Raw genomic sequence first — 18,945 nt, forward strand, 5'->3', positions numbered from 1 at the left:
GTCTATGGCTAGTAAACTAGCTGACGCGCTCTCTTCTACCTTACACCGCTCAGTAGCCTACTGTAGAAATCACTCCAATAGTCATTGTTGCGTTTTGATGGACATTTATTGATCAAAATGTTCTTCAAATGAACGTGCAAGAATCCATGTGTCCATTAAGCTCCATCAACAAACATTTACACATCCACATGAGCGTTGCGGTGTGTAGCGATTTGATGCGGTCAAAAACTGTTTGTGCTCCTCCAATTAACAGCACCCCCTGTTACCTGTTAAAAGGTTCCTACCTAAATAGACACTCAAAAGCACACTAGTGACATCAGTATACAATTTGTGTCCTACACCCAAAACAAATGAAAATGGCTCTTACAGTCATTTCATCAATAAATAACTGGCTTGCATCTGGCTCTAAAGAATCATCGATAGTTAGACATGGAGGGCGGTCATAAAAGAGGACATTTTAGAAAAAAATTGGAAGGAAACTTGTGTCTAATTTAAAGCTACTCCAATTAAATTGGCTGATGCAGACATACACAACTCCTGTTAAATTCAAAAAAAACATTTTTGACCCACTTGACCCTAAGATGATTTTGCTGCACCTGTATCCAACAAATCTGAATTGGGAAATATATTGATTTTGCTACAATACAGGCAAAAAGGACTATAGCTCTCATCTGGAAGAAAATGTAGGCACCTACAATTGGTGCTCGGATCAAGAATATGGCGCAATGTATGTCAATGGACAGACTGACATATATTCAGAGACTTGGGGGTGTATGAGAAAATATGGAGGCTATTTGACCGGTTTGTAAAAGAAGAAGACATAGGGGAGCTGCTACTGTGATACTGTCATAATTGCAATGAAAAAATAATAAAAATATTGTTAAAAAAAAAAGAAAAGGTAACTGACCAGAAGCCAGTGGATGACGCTGCAGACATCTTTGAACAGAGACGGGTTACCATCTCCCCCCGTGTACGACCCATGCCATCTGAGCCATTCTTATAACAGCTACGCAAACTCCATTGGGTAAGGAAACGCTGGTTGAAAGCTCAGGAAAAAGCTAGTAAGTGGCCCTTGAGTTGGTAATGTTTGTTAACTAAGTGATGCTGAATACACTGGGATATTTGTCTGGGGCTGTTGACATAAATAGTTTAGGATCAAACTTATTAGGGTTCCTCTGTGTACCTCTACCAGTTTTCACTGACATGGGGTTGGCTTGATGATGTCTGGATTTGTATTTTTGGGGGGATCTTTTCCTTTAAGCCACAGGTTGGCTCAGGGTGGCACCTAAATCCTGGTTGCAGCTGCCACCGTGGTCCTGCTCGGCACCCTGCTACGCCCTACTACGCCCTGCTACCCCTGCTGCACCCTACTACGCCCTGCTATGCTCTACTACGCCCTGCAGTGCCCTACTATGCCCTGCTATGCCCTGCTACGCTCTACTATGCCCTGCAGTGCCCTGCTACGCCCTGAACTGCTACAACTATTATTTCTAGTCATAATTTCATCATCTTTATTGTTCCTATAATTGCTACAGTTCATCACCCTCAACCGGCAGCAGCAGATGCTCGCCCACCAAGAGCCTGGGTCTGTCCGAGGTTTGTGCCTAAAAAGAAGTTTTTCCTAACCACTGTTGCACTAAATGCTTGCTCTTGGGGAAATTATTGGAATTGTTGGGATTGAGTCTAGACCTACTCAATCTCTAAAGCGTCTTGCAAAAACTCTTGTTATGCTTTGATACTATGAATAAAATTGCAAATTGAATTGAACTCCTTTTCTTCTTTAATTCTCCTCCATCATTATTGCTGAGAGGAAAGTGGGTGCTCATGATGGAGGTAAGTAGTAAATGGCACTTTCACCATCACAGTTTGAGGCTCTGCTCCCACTGAGGACATCCATACATATGCACTCAGTATACTGTGAAGCACTTTAGATAAAAGCTCCCAGCAAACACTGCATTAAATATGGCATATATCATATTTCTGGGTCGGTTTAATGTATGTTCTCGATGACCTCAGGCGTGGTGCTGGCAGACGTAAGCAGATGCCTGCTGATTGGTTGATTAAGACGGTCAGGCTCTCACTCAAGGTCAGCACACACTCTGGCAGACAGAGGTTCCCCCTCCATCAAGATGAAAATGCAAATGAAACACTTTTCATTCTTGTCCCCGGCATGAACCGGACCGAACCAGCTGTTTAGAGAGGTTATGGCTCTATCAGTGGAGAGGAGAAAGCAGTGAGCTCAGCACATCCACCACTGCTGCCTGCTATGTATAGGCCATTATAGGAATCTGACTGGAATACTAAATTGATCAAACGTGTAGGAGGCAAAACGGCATCAAACACACTGCCGTGAACTACCTCTTGTGGCAGAGTCACAAAAAACGTCTGCTTGGGAGGTTTTAAAAGATTAACAAGGCTATCGGTTATAACTGATAAAGTCTTAAAGGTCCCATATTATGCTCATTTTAAGTTTCATATGGGGTGGGGGGTTCTAATAGAATATGTTTACATGCTTTAATGTTCAGAAAACACATTTTTCTCATACTGTCTGTTTAAATATATCCGTATTTACCTTCTGTGTAAAACACTCCGTTTCAACGTCTGTCTCTTTAAGCCCCCCCTCCTAAAAAAGCCCAGCCAGTTTTGATTGGTCAGTGTTTCCGGGTCTTCTGCATCTGCACTTTCGGAGTCTCTGCGCTGTCATTGCAGCCAGGGAATGAATTGAATGTAACAGCACTGTAGCGTCACTTTCTACCTATGTACAGTATAGTTGTGACATCACGACCTTACGAAAGTCCCGTTGGTTCGTTTAAAGGCACAGTTTCTGAATAAGGCTGTGTGCGTTTCTCTGTGGATTGAGCGTTTTGATACATTCACAGTATTTATTTAGCACCTCAGCCTGATTTATAACAAAAAAAGACATGGGACCTTTAATTGAATGTGTGACTTTAATAGCATGACTGATTTTAAGGTGGAAAGACTATAATACCAATAAAATATTTTTTTCTGAGTGTGATCACGTTTAGAAGAAATATTAGATTTATCTGTAATAATAAGTCGATTCCGAGTCAAAACAGATATTTCCATTTGATGAATTGTAATTCTGACACTAAAATCATAAATAAAACAAAAAGTTACCAGAGGAGCAGAATTTCAGAAATTTCTGAGGTCATAAGTTGTAATTCCACCAGTGCCACCCACCCCCCCAAGAGATTCTTAAATTACAACCCAAAACACCAGAATATATATTTTTTGTATTTTTAACATTGTTTGCGTTAATTTAACTGTTAAATTATATTTGTATTTACCTATACAATGGTCTAAATGTTGTTCCAATGCCAGTCACATTTAAGAATATTGGTTATATCAAATGCCAGAATTTATTTGTGATAGATGTAGAATATCAATTGATAAAAAAAAAAATGTCTGCAATGAGCTACGACCCTGAAGAGGAGATACAGTATACAATATGCCAAGACTGGGTTCATCTGTCTGCAATTTAAATGCTTGTGCATAAGCTCCATAAAAACTGCCTTTATGAAAAATCACTATAGTCAATAATGAATATAAATGATATGAATATTTCAGATGTTACAACATGTCCGTGTTATTCCGTGGTGGCCTCATGTTCATCTCACTGTATTTTATGATAATGTCATCCTTTTGTATCAATGTAATATTCCCATATAAGCTAACAGCATATCTGCTAAGGGCAGCCCAATTGCTCTTAATGGATTTTTCAATACGCCTAAATTGTATAATTTCTTAATGGATTTGATGTTTCTAAGTGATACCTATTTGTTTGATGTATTTTAGGATAGCTTTTTTTTTTTTTTTCCCCAAGCACAGGAAACAGCCAATGAGAAACGTGTTCCTTACCAATAGGGAAAGTGATGCTTTCCAGCTCTTTGATGTGGGTCTGATCCTTGTTTTGATGCTGCAGTGGCAAATGGGGTGAACTGTCTCAAGCTTTCCATCAAGTTCCACAATGCTGTTTCCCCATTTCCTTGTTCAAGTGCATGTAGTTACAAAATAAGAGTCGACCAAGGGCGTCAGTTTGAAACTGCTGGCAATCCTTGCTGCAGCGCTGCATGATGTCCATTTAATTGTTACAACTTTAGTTATTAAATAAACAGACACTAGACATATGCAAAGGACTAAAGAAATAAAGTGGGTTTTTTTCATCCCTTTTCTCTTTCATTATTTATGATCTAAAAGTACTTTTCCACCGGGCTGTAGTGCTATCTAAGGAGTCAGGCTAAGTTTCATATTACATAAATAGGGAGTCAGGTATGAGCCTAAGCTTCCTGCAGGTTTAATTTGATATATAGTATGATGAACTGATCAATAACTAGGCTTCTAGCTTTGACAATATGCTCTCCAATGTTATTGTTTTGTCTAAAGACATTTTTCTAAAGCTTTTGTGTGTCTGCATTCTATAATTCCTGTATTGTTTAAGCATATAGAGCAGAGAGGATGGCCACATTTTCTAAAATGCCCTCTTTGCGTTTTGTGATTGAAAAGGAGACGGACCTTGGCTTCAAGTCATTTCCAATTATCACACGCAGAGGACGAAATGTGGCCTGAACCATTTAGGAGTGGAAACTGAATTCAACAGCTGATTTTCAATCCATGCACACATTTTACACTATCATTCTAGAAACAATTAAGGGTGCATTCTAGACTCCTCTTACCCTGCTAACCATTTGTTAACTTCCCCATTCTTATAAAACACAGAAAAGTAGTAGACAGCCAGGTTCTGCGGCAGCACTCACCCAGAGGCCATTCATGTACTTGATTCCTAAATTTCTCATGTCCATAAAACACTGTGATGGTATCTTCACAATGGTATAGTGGGTTTATGGTGCTGTTGACATCCCCATGGGAACGCCTGTTTTATTTATTTAGCCTATTGTTTAATGCATAATGGGTTAATTGATGACTATGGCCATGTTATGTTTTTACCACTTGTTTCATATAGTGTTGTAATTGTATGTGAAGATGTTTTTATGTGAGCTCAACAAAATAAAATTCTAATCAACTATGTTGAAATAAAGCACTGAATGCTGAATCTTTATTCTTGGGTCTTCTTCCCGTCTGCAGCTGGCCTCATCAACAAGGCCCGGGACCCCCACTGACACTGACTCTCATCCAGCCTCATGAACACTAAAGTGTGGTCTCCAGAATTTTTAGTTCTTTTCTTTTACTGTGTTTATCGTGACTTTTACGCACCAAAATAGCAAGAGAACTCCCTTGAATGTGAAAACCCACAACCTGTTTCTGTTCTGAATCATCAGGGTCGTATGCTATTATTTTGAAATGCCAAACATGATGCTTCCGGATATTACCGGTAAAATCATGTACGTTTTGATTTGCACCGTTTGTGCTTGAGGACAACACCAAAAACGGTCTGTTTAATCAATCCTACCCTTTTAACAAATGTCGAAGGGAGACCTCCGAGACCTAGTCCTGCTTGCGAAATAAACGTCTGCGCACTACCGTGGTTAGCCGGCTAGGCAGTCGATAAAAGCAGCGACCGTAACGGCTGTCCATAAACAACTGCGACAGATGTGAGTCTTCCAAAATAAAGCGGTCACTTTCACCGTGGTGCTTTGTGTGACTGCGCTGGTGACGCGTCAACATTGCTTTTATTCTGAAAATTTTAGTCGGAAGTACTATTATTGAACCATCTTACTAGCTTGCCTCCCCTCATAGGCGAGCTAATGCGGGCTAGCCTGTTATGGACGAAGAAGGAGCACAACCGAGGGACTGTCTGATAAAACGGGGCTGGCTTGGAGTTCCGAGGCGTGATAGGGAAAGATAACGCTAGCTACCGGAAGCCTGGGGAACGTCTTACTGGCGGAAAACAAAAACACCATAGAGAGCGCTAAATCACGGGACAGCCACAATTACAAGTTCAACATGGACCTGACAGCTGCAGAGCGTCCGGTAATTACTCTTCGCCGTCGAGTTTAGCTCTCCCCCGGCCGCGGCTGAACCTAAACGGCGGCACCTCGGGGGCGCGCTGGAGCCACGGGAATCTTTGTTCGCGTTTTTTCATGGGACACAACCGGGCTTCCCCTCCGCTTTGTCGTTGTTTTACCGCCGTGACAGCACCCCCCTCGGCTGGTATCGACTGGCCGCCGAGTAGCACGCATCTTATGGACTCCCGACGGTAGTTTTTGGGGGCTTTTCTGACGGTTTTCGGCAGTCATGTTCGCCGTGCGTATCGTCACCGCAGACTTCTATTTGCAAAGTCCCATTAAAGACCTGGACGTGTGCTACTCCGAGTTCAGGGAGAGCGAGGTGAAGAAAGTGCCGGTGGTGCGGATCTTCGGAGCAACACCTGCAGGTAGGACAACTCTTCTGTTTTAATTATTGTGATTTTTTCTTTTTTGTTAGGGGCGCTAATGGTGGCTGTGCTCTCGTGCAGCGCACCACGCGGCATGGTACGTGTTTATCACTGCTGCTTGGAAACGCGCGCGCACACAAACGCGTCCGCACTGTATTGTTTAGAGGAAATCTAACGGGTCTGGTATGCAAAGATGTCAACAGGAAGATGCTGTAGGGTGTTGACACATTGTACCAACGCGGCTTTTGCACCGCTGTTGCTTTGCATGCGGGCCGTATGCAGCGGTGGGGGTCCTCCTCTGCTTCCCCCCTCCTCCTCTCCTCACACGGCTCTGCTTTGTTTTCGCTGCCCTGCTCCACCGTGGCGTGGTGGCGGCGGCGGTCAGCTCTGGTTTTAAGGGCTCGACTTGTGCCTCTGTCTGCCACATGTGGCATTCAGGGACAGCTTACGTACTTCCATTTATGGTGGTTCTATTGTGTTTATAGCAACCTGTAGAGTGTGGACAGGCTTGACTACAACTAAACACGCTGGCTCCTTTTCGGAGCGTTTTCTTCATTTTGTCAGTGTAATGATCGGCGTTAATGTAAACGTTAGTAGAAGCAAAACGACAGCGGTAGGCTAGATGAAAGGAAACGAAACTTTGTTCCTGAGCATAGTGAAATTGTGTAACCGCAGCAATATTAGCAGCCATTAATAGGTATAATTATATCAGCAGCCGAGATTAAGATACTGGTTCTTGAAAGCTCTCTGGTATCAACTGTGCGCTGTAGAAGACCGCAGCGTCTGAAAAGGCAGGAGCCGTCATGACAGTACATTAATATTCAGGCTATAACAATGAGGTAGACATGATGAATGAAAACAGAACGCTACATTGTGTGAAAATGAATGTGCAGTGCATATTGACATTACAAGCCAAGACAAGACCTGCATGGGAACATGTCATGGCTTGCAGATTGCTGATTTAAAAAATAATACGCATCTACACAAAGGAGGGGCTACGATTTAGAGTACATTTGTGTTTTCTCTGAGATTTGGCACATGCCATGCTCTCTAATAAACCCATTACAGCCGAGCACTCTGGGTACCTTTTTTAATCTCCACGCTGCAAAACAATAGAATCATTTCCTGCACAATGGCACAGCATAACCCCCTCCCCAATCCTTCAGTGAATGCTGTGCCCTCTCTTCAGCCCTATTTGCCAGGTGAAAATTGCAGTATAGTGACTTGTATTTTTAGCAGGGTTAGTCCCCAGTGGGGAAAAATGGGAGTCCAACTTGTGCCCATGGGCTGTGGCAGTTCTCCTCTGCAGGATGACCCGGGAGCAGCGTCCAACAGGATGTACCTCAGTGAGGATTAAGGGATTTAGAGCAGAGAAATGAAGGACTGTGGGTCAGGGTTAGGGTGCCAAGTCTAATTTGGTACTGTCATAAACCTGCACTGTTTGCATGTGGTTGAGCTGATACGAGGGGGCTCACTTTCACACTCACTCACTCACTCACTCACTCACTCACTCACTCACTCACTCACTCACTCTGCAGCCGAGGCAATTCATCAAGACTAATTCAAGCACAATGAATGCAGCATTGCATGCAAGCTCTAGAGTCTGGAAAAAAACATTGTTCAGTGTACTGATATGAGATTAATTGTATAATACTTGACTGGATACTGTCTTGGATTTTGATCATACATGTATCATACCGGCCATATCGTTCCATTTTCTGCTCTGGTCTTACTAGATGCATTATTGCTGAGTGCTACAATTCTCTGAGCTTGACCCACTGAGTAAAATGAACATGTTTGGTCAATCACTCAACTAATAGTTTATGTAATCGTCTGAATCGGCAAGTCTTTTTTTTTTTTTTAAACAAACATTAGGTGGTTTTTGCCGTCTGAAATGTGAGGATTTTATATTTTTCTTTGTCTTATGCGATAATAAATCGAATAATTTTGGATTGTTGGTCAGACAATACGAACAATTTGAAAATGTCCCCTTTGGCTTTAGGAAATTGGGATCGGCATTATAGACTAAAACCCAAAGATATACATTTTACAATGACATAAAAGACAATACATGAGGAATATAATTTATAGTTAATCGCCAGCAATTTCAATTGTCCAAGTAAATAATTAATATTTAAGCCCTTATCCAGAAAAATTCTTTTATTTTTTTTGCCAATCTAGGTCTTCTCATAGGCCAATTGTAGTCGCCGTGACTATGGGCAGGAGTTGAAATGGGCCAAAATCTGAAACTAGGTTCCTGCACCTTCGATTAATAAGTGAATTAATCTAATATGCAGTTTCAGCTCAGTTGGTGGAGTTGTCTCCCAAATCTCTACAACAGAAGTGACAGAAAATTATGCAGATTACATTGCGTCACACAGCCGGCTCGTCATTTGGTCACATATAGTCTCACATTGCCAGACCTATCTCCACAGTGCTGTCCACGGTGCTGCGGAGTAAGGTCTGTACACTCACACATTCGGGGATAGGAGAAAAAAACACTCTGGGTTGTTTGCATTTCTTTAAACCAATCACAACGTTCTTGGGCGGCGCTAAGCTCCAGATGCAGCAACGGCAGCTATGCAAAATAGTCTCAGGAAGGAACTTGTTTTGTACTCCGCAAAAGTTAACTGTTCACACAATACAATAATGCAAGCTATTTGAATAAGCTGGAGACGTGATTAAACCTCATTGGCTCTTACCATTGTATCTCCGTGTGTACTTTGTCCACAACAATCCCACCAATCCGTCTCAAAACGTCCCTGTTAGAGTAATGCCGTAAGCATATTCTTTGTAAATCTTTACGATCATTCCCCGAAAGAACCAAGCCAGCCTGCATTATTTTCCAATTTCAGGTTGCAGTGCATGTGTGAAAGGGGCTCATGTGAGCCAGCATGCAAAATTTAAACGGATATCCGTATCCCATTGGAGCTTTAAAAGCTTTCACTGATCGAGTTCTGACACAATTATGTACACAACACATGTTATGAATGTGGTTTGAATCGGACGCGTGTTGCCTCAAGTTGCAGTAATGATAAAGTAGTGTGTGTGTGCTGTGGTGGGTGCCCTGCAGATTTGCACAGTTGGACTTTGCTCTTGCTCAGTTTATGTACCATTTGAGTCAGAGTTAGCTCTGTGTTTTTTCCAGAAAAAAAAATAACCTCACCATCTGGAACACATTGAAGCGGAGAGGAATCTGTTCCACTGTAGCTCAGAAACAGGCCACGCCTACCCCAAAATGGGTTACTTTGTATTATTTCCTGTTGTCTTCATGGTTAGTTCTATTGTCTGGCCTGAAGGGAGGAATCCATGAGCAGTTTTGCTTCATGTGTGTCGGCTTTTATCTCATCAGCGTGTTTACCCTGGTGTAGGCGATCAGCAGTGCATCTGCACCATGTGGCTCTGGATACAACCCCAGGCCTCGTATTCCCTGTCCTTCCCTGACCTAAGCCATACACACTCCCACCAATCAGCCCTGTGTAATTGGATGCCACGCTTCCTGCTTTTTTTCCCCCCTCTCTTTGTTAGCATTCAGTGGCCGGTCCTGCCTGTTGTTGCACACTACTGTACATGCATCAGTCTCTAAAATAGCTCAAGAAGAGGGCGAAAAAAGGAATCCCTTTGTTGTGAAAATTGCATTTGTGATCAGTATTGCATTATGCTTATTAATAACCGGCTTCATTGCCGTGCTTGTGGTTGGAAGATCTCCCTGGTAGGTAAACCGCAAGCCTCTTCTTACACTGCTACGAGTTGTTGTTGTTGTGGTGGTGGCTGCAACCTTTTCTGAGGTCTGACAGCATTGATCTCCACCCTTGACGCCGACAAGCTGGGCCCAGATGCACTGGCAGGCCCCGGATCCCCACGACAGCAGGAGGGACACTGTTTTGGTTCCTCGCTTGGACATGTGCACTTGAGTATTTATTGGGTGTGTGTGAGATCAGAAAAGGAGGAAGTGCATGACCAATTGACCAGAATGACCGGGGGGGCCAAGCATGAAGCGCATGGAAGATTAAAACCGAGGGCCTCTTCTTTCCCTCTCCCCCCAGCTTTAGCTCTCTCCAGGGGAACCCTTAATGCCGTCTGAAGGCATTCCTCCCGGATCCATTAATAGGATAATAGGCGGATTCAAAAGGACTCTGTGGCTCATTAGGCGGAAGGTCATTGTCGCTTTAACTGTTTACTTTCCTCTCTCCTGTCAGTTACTCAGGTTCAATTATCGTCCTGTAACTGCTGCTCCAGTTGCTTCTAATTACTTTAGGATTGAGTGAGAGGTCTTGTTCTTATTTAATTCATCAATAGCCCTGGATCTGCTATATGTATGATATATGCGCACGTTATGGTGTGGCTCCAAAACGAACCGAAACAGCCAACGACTCATTCATATAGGTAAAAAAACGACTTTCTTAAAGTCGGAGTGGATGTCAATTTAAGTTGTGCCCCTAAATTTTGTGCTGGGAACGGAGCACACAACATTTAACAGCATTTACTTGGCAGCAGGTGTACATGTCAGTGTTTCCCATACACAGGTTCTAATTTGGCGGCCCACTCAGGTAGATTGAACCCTGCCCTGCTCGAGCTGATCTTTACAATGGAGTTAACTAGAGCTAACCGGAGCTAACGGGTGCTAACCGAGCCGGTTCCCGTACTCTCCGTCTCCGAGCCCGTACCCAATAAATGGACTCGAGCCTGAATAAAACCCAACATTTTATCAAGTTGGCAGCTATGACTTGTTTAAAAGACAGACATCTGTTTAGATGAGATCCTAATGAGTGCAACATGAACACATGCATAGTACAAATCAGCGTGAGGATTAAAACCCCCCCCCCTTTTTTTTTTTTTTTTTTTAAATGAACAATGCTCTATAACAAACAAAGTAAATAATATTTAACGTGGATAGCCTTAGTGTAATATGATTTAACAGGAGTTAGGAGGAGGCAAACACTGCACGCTATTCATAAATCTGAATCCTGTATGAGTGACAGCTGTTGTTAAAGGCTACGTTTGGCTTCTGACATTATTGGCTACAGTACATCCTGGATTATTTTCAGATGTGAGTTTGTCAGTTGACACCAAAGCCGGTGTCCCAGTCAGTCTGCAGTCAGTCGCCAACACACAGTGCCGGGCAGCGGGCACTCGCACCTCTCTGGTGCTCTCATGTTGGTAGCACTGCCATTTCTGTCATGTCTCTGTTGCCGCGGCATTCCAACATCCAAGGCCTCTCCAGGTGCTATCTGGTTTCAGAGAGGCTTGTCCTGACACAGTGAGGGCAGCCACATTGAAAAGTGTTTAATAAGTAAACCAGCTAAGATCCTTCCGTTACCTTTCCCACAGGCCTGTGTGAACCATGTATATAAAAGTGCTAGGAGGCTTTGTATCTCCCTGAATACCTTTTCTATACCTCAGAGGCTGTATTTGTTCCCATGCTGATTTATCTAAAGTCACTCAACCAGATGTTTCTTATTTCTGAAAATACCAAGGTGCTTAAACGTGACATCTCTACTATCAGAACTCCACTAGGAATTCACAGCATGAATCACATTTGGCGTGTTGACAAAGGTTGTCGAACTTCCATTGAATGCAGCGCTACAAGGAATTGCTAGAATGCCTTTTGCAACTCAGTCTCATAATGTATAAGCTTGCTTTCCCCCTCTCCTGATGCGTTGAGTCCTTCTGCTTGTTTAGCCTCTCCGTTTCTCTTTCTCACGGTTTCTCTTTTTGACCTGTGTGTACAGAACTGTGCAGCAATGCCACTATGTCTAATTCATACTAGTCAATATGACTATGTTTAATTTCCCGAATTGTTCAGGTGCCGCCGGAAATATCGCAGATTGTATCTCATTTCAGCCAGATCTCAATCAACTTCCGCTTTCTTTTCCGGTGGATTTGTGAGGACTATGGTTAACTGCTCCTCAGATCTCTGCAGGGTAAATCCAGACAGCTAGCTTGACTATCTGTCCAATCGGAGTTTTCTGTTGCACGACTAAAAAAAAACAACCTTTGAACGTACACGTGTTCCACCAAAACAAGTTCCTTCCCGAGGCTATTTACCAGAGGCACCGTGGCTCCGTCCGAAGTTTAGCACCGCCCAAGACGATTGTGATTGGTTTGAAGAAATGCCAATAAACCAGAGCACGTTTTTCTCCCATCCCAGAATGCTGCGTGGACTAGCTGGACCCTCCTCCGCAGCGCCGTTGAAGGTCTGGCAATGCAAGACTAAAAGCATCCTGAACTTCACAGCCACGTCCTGCAGTTTTAAGAGAATAGACAAGGACCTTGTAATCATACATGTGTGTCTGTCCGAGTAGCTGAACTAACCAGCCACAGCCAGCAGCACTGAATCCAAGGTAGCCGGCAGTGATTTCCTTTTGTCTTGAAGGAGCTGTGAGTGTACAACAGCTGCCCCAGTGTCCTTGGTGCTGCTGCGGCCCGGTCAGTCTGATTGATGGCTATAATGGCTCCCACCGGCTTCTCGGTAGGTATCCGAAGGCATCAATGGCCTGACACTGCAGCAATCCTGGTCCCCAATGCATTTCCTGTCACCTCGGTTCCCATTCAGTCAGGTTGGACGGGTGACTTTACATTAACATCTGTAGCTGTTGGGTTGTGCAATTACTCAATTATTTTTTTTTATTTTTTATTTATCACAAAACAGACTAAGTATTTTTTCACATTACGTTTTGCAAATAAACTTTGTCATGTGTTCTGAATAAAAAAAAAATAAAAATGTTCAAACGGTAGTATTGAACATAAGTATTAAGGGAAATTTTACAGTTGGTGCAGTTGTTGTTTTGACTGTTTATTTAAAGGTGCTGTAGGTTGTGAAGATCCAGGACTTAGCCAAAAGATTTGAACATCAACAACTTTCCGCTAAAGCCCAAAACGGTGCCCTAAGCCCCTCCCCCACAAGGAAGAATGAATGAGTGTGCATGAGCAGTGATTGACAGACCGTTAGACTGCACCTTTAACTGTTTCACTGTCTTTTAAGTTCAACTATTCAAACAAAATCTTTTCAAAAGACCGTTATCGTGGAGCATTGGCACATACAGAAAGTGTCTGAACCAGCAAACTATGTTTCCCAGGCTGACACTGGACATGTTGCCAGTCTATCACAGGGTTAACCCATATAAACCGACAACATAAACGTTCACGTTTGAACCAAGGACCATCTTGAGCTTCCTGCACATAGAGACTACTACTCATGCAGCACATCGCCCACGTTTCTTTTAAAGTGGCATTCTTAGCTTTGAAAATTAGATAGACTTGATGTGGGGAAATGTTGTGGATGTCAGATTCATCACGGTCACTAGGCGCACACACACCATAGATAGACCTAGATAGACATAGATCTGTTGACATTTTTCAGTCCAGTGTAATGGAAATAAAGGGGGTTGTTAGTGGATTTCCTTGCCCCCTCTCATTCTCCCAATTAACCAGTAACCCAGCAACCCCACCAACAAGCACCCCCGAGTGTCAAGCATAACAACCACAACTTACAGTCCGTGCATGTGCACTCTCATGACAGTGTGTTTGTGTCAGTTTGTCCTGCCATTTCAATGTGTTAGTTGCTTCCTTTCTATAAGACAAAGGGTTACCTTGTTCAACATTTCTTTGAGCGCTATTTTCTGATGCACGAATAGTGTTGGAATTGCTATCATACAGTAAATTTTTATTCGTCACGTGCAATTGTATGAGGTATAATTCCAGTAAAATGTAATCCCATCAGCTCCTTTTTAAATTGTGCATGATTCATCATAAAGCAGAATCAGCTGGCAGATCAGCACACAGAAAGAGAGTCCCCCGGTTGAATGGCACCAGCACTCCAGGATCCAGCCAAGTCTTGGCGAAAGGACACCACCTCTGTGTTTACTCTGATGTTAACATTTGAAAACTTTGACCGGCCAGGCTAGCGTAGTCAGCAGCAGACTGGAGAGTTGATTTGTCTATCCCAGTGAGCAACTCCTAGTAGTGACGTGGCCGCAGTGATGATCTTGCTAGCTCAAGCTCATCTTCTCCATCTTTTCCTCTGTTAAATCTGATGTTTACATTTAAATTCTTGAGCCAGCTGGCTAGCTAACCCGGGCTAGCAGAGTCTGCAGGAGATTAGCAGAGTCGGCGGGAGCACAACTAATATTTGTAAAATTGACATTTCAGCATTCATTTTTGTGGAGCTGACAGAGAGGCGACTGCAGAGTTTGGAACAGTGGCTGTGCTCGTCTGTCCATTTCACTTCCCATTTCCTGACTGTACAGGTGTCCTTAAGCCACATGACATGCTGCCTCTGTTAAATAATTGGAGTTGGAGCCTTGGAGTTGCTGTTTCCCTCTGGTAGCTGCATGTGATTTTAGTTCATATCCATGGTCGGATGGATGGATGGATGGATGGAGTGGGGTATTACAGGAAGTATTTTGTCTTTTGATGCAGCTGTATGAAAAAGCCAGTGTTTGATGTGAAGTGCCTGCTAATGCAGCGGCCTGCTGAGTGCCGCTGTTGACCGGAGCTCTGTAAAGTCCTCCATTCTGGCTGCACCGCATCTTTGCCAAAGCAGGTTCCTGTAATGTGGTGCTGTGTGGTCTGAAGAGAGAGGCCCATGTTGGCACGTGGTGTTGGGTCATTTCTGGTCCTCCGCTCAGTGTTGGGCCTCTCTCTCTCTCTCTGTCTCTCTCTCTCTCTCTCTGTCTGTGACCTGTGTTTCCTCAGGGCCACTGGCAGTGCTGCATGAGAACTCTGCAGTGTTTCAAAGCAGATTAAGATCTTGTTTAAAAAGATTGAAAGCATTTGGCAGGCCGAGCAGAGCTTGAATCGCTGCTGGGGGGGGCGGGCGCTTTGAACCTGCCTGTCTGTGTGAGAGAGATGGGCGTATACACAAGTGTGCTTACACTCCAAAGACAATCAAAGCGATTATGTTTCATCTGTAGCTTTGGGTATATCTGCAAATTAGCACTGGCTCCTGTTATTATGGGAATGCACCAATGCTTCAGCACATAAATGTACTGATTAATGCATTGTTGTGCAGTAACAGGATCCATAGGATGTTTGCCTCTATATGTAAAGTATTGCAATTTTGACATAAAACAGACTTCTTTGCTTGACCATTTTAAACCCCTAGATTAGACCTGATCAGACTTTCAACTACACAAGTTGCAGAGGGATTGGAACACGTTTTCTCGGCTGAGGGAAAGTGCTGGCTTAAGTTATCCTTTGAGTTGTACACTTTCTGTCACTGTTTTGGAGGGGAGACCCACAGCCCACTCTGAAGCCTGGCTTCACCACACGCTAACATGCTAGCAAACAGTAATGTCACATAGAACTGGGCTGGTTAAAGTTTACTTAACTGACCTCATGCTGGTCTGGCAGAGGTAGAACAAGCGCTGGCGTTAGCTAATGATGATTGTTGTTGTGTGTGTGTGTGTGTGTGTGTGTGTTGGTTTTTATTTATTTTTAAACTATCTATTAGATTTTCATTTTATAAAAAGACATACAAGAACAAAAAAAAGCAGAAGTGTGTAAAATGGTACAGAAGTGTACAAACATACTCTGTGGAACATATTTTTCACACTATGCACACCTGCTCCAAACAACATTACCAATAAGATGAAACAAAAGAGTTGTGATTGTTTTTTAATTTGCACAGGTGCATCTTCACCTTATCTCGCAGAGTGAACTCTTCATACACTTCCAACTTTGCATTACACTTTTCCTGCCAATTTCAAAAATATGTTTTCACAATGTATTCAACAATAACACCAGTACATCAAATGTACATATGATGAGCACAGATATGTAAACAGTCTACATAAGATGCCGCAGTAAGAGCAAAATGTGTAAGTGACGTGTTCCAGGAAAAAACCTAAATAGCCAACAGACTAAAGAAGACCGACATGAACAGGTGTTTTGAACTTTGGGCAACTTTTTGAAGTCCATCGACTCCCACAGTTGTGTAGACATCCCAGTATTAATACACATATTAACCCACGCTTCCTCCCTTGGAGGTTGGAATTTCTGGGTTCCCAGTCGGAAACTGTAAATATGTCTATGGACGGAAATGTCAACTCTGAAAGATATATTTGCTCTATGAAAGACTTTGACAAAGACGAAAACTAAGGACATTTACTCTATGATTTTAGTTAGTTAGGTTTGCAAACAGACAATACAGTTAGTTTATTGTTTTTTTTGTAATACTGGGCTTTGTTGTATCACCCAAACTCAATTAACTGTGGACTTTGTCATGTTTCAAAATACAGTGGGCTTGAATGCAATTGTGGTATTTGGAGCACTATTGTCCCATAAAGTGTCCTTAAGGTCTCTGGTGACTCATCATTTTAGTCCTTTAGTTGTTTTGTCTGTAGTGTTTTGGTTCAGCACCTATTAGTCATTAGTTATTGCTGGACATGTCTTCAGAATCATCTCAAATCACAATGCAATACATCAAGTATGCCTAGGTCTTTCTATAAGCTCTAGAATTTAAGCAGCCTACACATGATCCGTTGTTTTCCTAAGGGGAGGAGTTGTGGAGACAAGTCGGGAGGAAGCGCTGCCCTTGGCGTGGTACATCGCTCGGAGTTGCCACCGAGCGTTTGGTTTCAAGTTCAAATGATTTCAACTTTGACCTTGTTGCCGACCTTTTTTTAAAAGTACAACCAATGAGATGAAGAGGTAGCAAGAAGCAACGGGAACGTAAACCTGCGCTGCGCTTTGCCTCGGAGGTGTCGGCACTATGCTCTGCGTCCTACCTCGTGGTTTCACCGCGCTGATCATGTGTATGATCTGGGATTGATCTGCCAACCTCGTGGTTGTTGGGCGACCATTTAACCTCCTGGCCACGAGCCACCCATCAGTCTTTTTGCTGCTGTTTTTTGTTTTTATCTGAGACTGCAGTGGGAACCAACGGGTCTTTTTTTTTTATCAATTTTTAATTCCGTAGCAGCGTACAGTCAGTTTGAGAGCAGGCTTATTAAAAGGGGGGGGGGGATATTCTGGAAGCCCGGCTTTAAAAATAGCTGTGTGTGTGTGTGTGTGTGTGTGTGTGTGTGTGTGTGTGTGTGTGTGTGTGTGTGTGTGTGTGTGTGCCAACCTTGTGTTTGTGGCTGCTTGCTGCTACTTCACAAACCACCGACTCTAAAACTGTCTGTGTCTCCAGTTAGTTTTGTCTGTGAAATGTCTTTTATTATTTTTGATTTTTGGGAGACATTTACCACCTGACGTCAGAACTAGAAGCCTTTTGATTCTGTCTAGACTGGCTCAGTTCTTTTTGCATCCGCTCTCTGTTCTCCTACTGTAATCTGCTCTGGTCCACGGCTGTCACAATTATGAATTTTAGTTCACTCTTGTCACACGAATAATTGTGATTAGCAATTTTTCTTTTTTTCTTTGTGTTCATCTTGTGCCACAGAGCGGTGCTGTTGTGTCTGGCTTAGCAACCAGACCTCAATCCATGTTGTTGATTTCAATGGCTGCTCATCGAAATGATGAGATCCTTGTCGGTTCATCTTTAATACTCTGGGAAACCATGGCTCACCTCTCGCTCTGCTGCACCCATTTATTGTTGTGTAGGCCAACCTAATGTAACGAAAAACAGGGTTCGAGACACTTAATTAATGTAGACCAGAGATCTTCAACAGGGGATCTGGGACACCTAGAGGGGGTCCTCAGAGTCACTGCTGGGGGGGGCCCTCCAAATTATTGTCAATTTTTGAATGTTTTTTTCAAAAATTAAAATGTCTCAACATTACAACATATTATTAGAAAATATAAATCCCCACTGGTGATAGGCTTACTACGGAGTTAATATGCAACGTGGAAACACACAGCCTTTTTATTTATTTTTTAAATGTATTAACTATTTCGTTGTGTCTTTATGGCTGCCCCTGCGTTAGACTGAGAGTGGAATGGGTGGGAAAAGGGAGGAGAGGGTGCCGAGGGGAAGAGGGAGGGAGCGTGAGTCTCGTTTGCCCAATGCACCAGCCAAGCCGCCGTCCCCCTTCTCGTGATGTGCAGCGGAGAGCGAGACACGTTGTGAATATCAAATTTGGTCGGAGCTGAGAAAAGGAGAAGCAGGCAGAGCTTGAGAAAAAAAAACTCTTCTGTCTGGCGAGACATTGCCCTGATCAGAGAGCAATTCTGGACACACAAACACACACAGCATCCATTCGCACAGTGGCAACCACTCGGCTCTAACCGGTGCTCCTCTCACTCATTAGGAAATCTGTCTGTCATGGATTCCTTTCTTTGCTCTATTCGTTCACTCTAAGCTCCCATTTCTCTTAAACGAACATCTTTATTCCTTATACTCCTTGTTTCTTATTGACTCCTGTTTTTCCCATCATCCTGGCCGCTGCTTCTTCCTCCTCCTCCACTCAAGGTGCTCCACTAGGTCTGCTTTTCCCACTGATATGAATCTCCAGTAACTGAGAATCTGCATTCATTGAGGCTGCTTAAAATGAGGGCACACATTAATACACTAATTAAGAGGTTTACATAATGCATTACGTAAGGGAGCTCAGAATCTTCGGCACTCGCCTCCCTTTATTAAAGTAGCCTTCTGTTTTCACGGTTTATTTAGACTGGCTCGGCAGTCGGTGAATCTGGTTGATCTC

General features: G+C 43.2%; 1 protein-coding gene across 1 annotated transcript in view; it reads left to right on the top strand.

The window, feature by feature from the left end:
- The first annotated feature begins 5,640 nt into the window (after positions 1-5,640).
- The window catches only part of rev3l (REV3 like, DNA directed polymerase zeta catalytic subunit), a 113,440-nt gene continuing 100,135 nt past the window's right edge, over positions 5,641-18,945 (top strand). Inside the window, 1 exon segment of the mRNA XM_028605067.1 lies at positions 5,641-6,352. Within this exon segment, the coding sequence (XP_028460868.1) occupies positions 6,214-6,352 (139 nt within the window). The 5' untranslated portion in view covers positions 5,641-6,213.

The sequence above is a fragment of the Perca flavescens genome, chromosome 18 (genome assembly GCF_004354835.1).
Source record: "Perca flavescens isolate YP-PL-M2 chromosome 18, PFLA_1.0, whole genome shotgun sequence".
Classification (NCBI taxonomy): domain Eukaryota; kingdom Metazoa; phylum Chordata; class Actinopteri; order Perciformes; family Percidae; genus Perca; species Perca flavescens.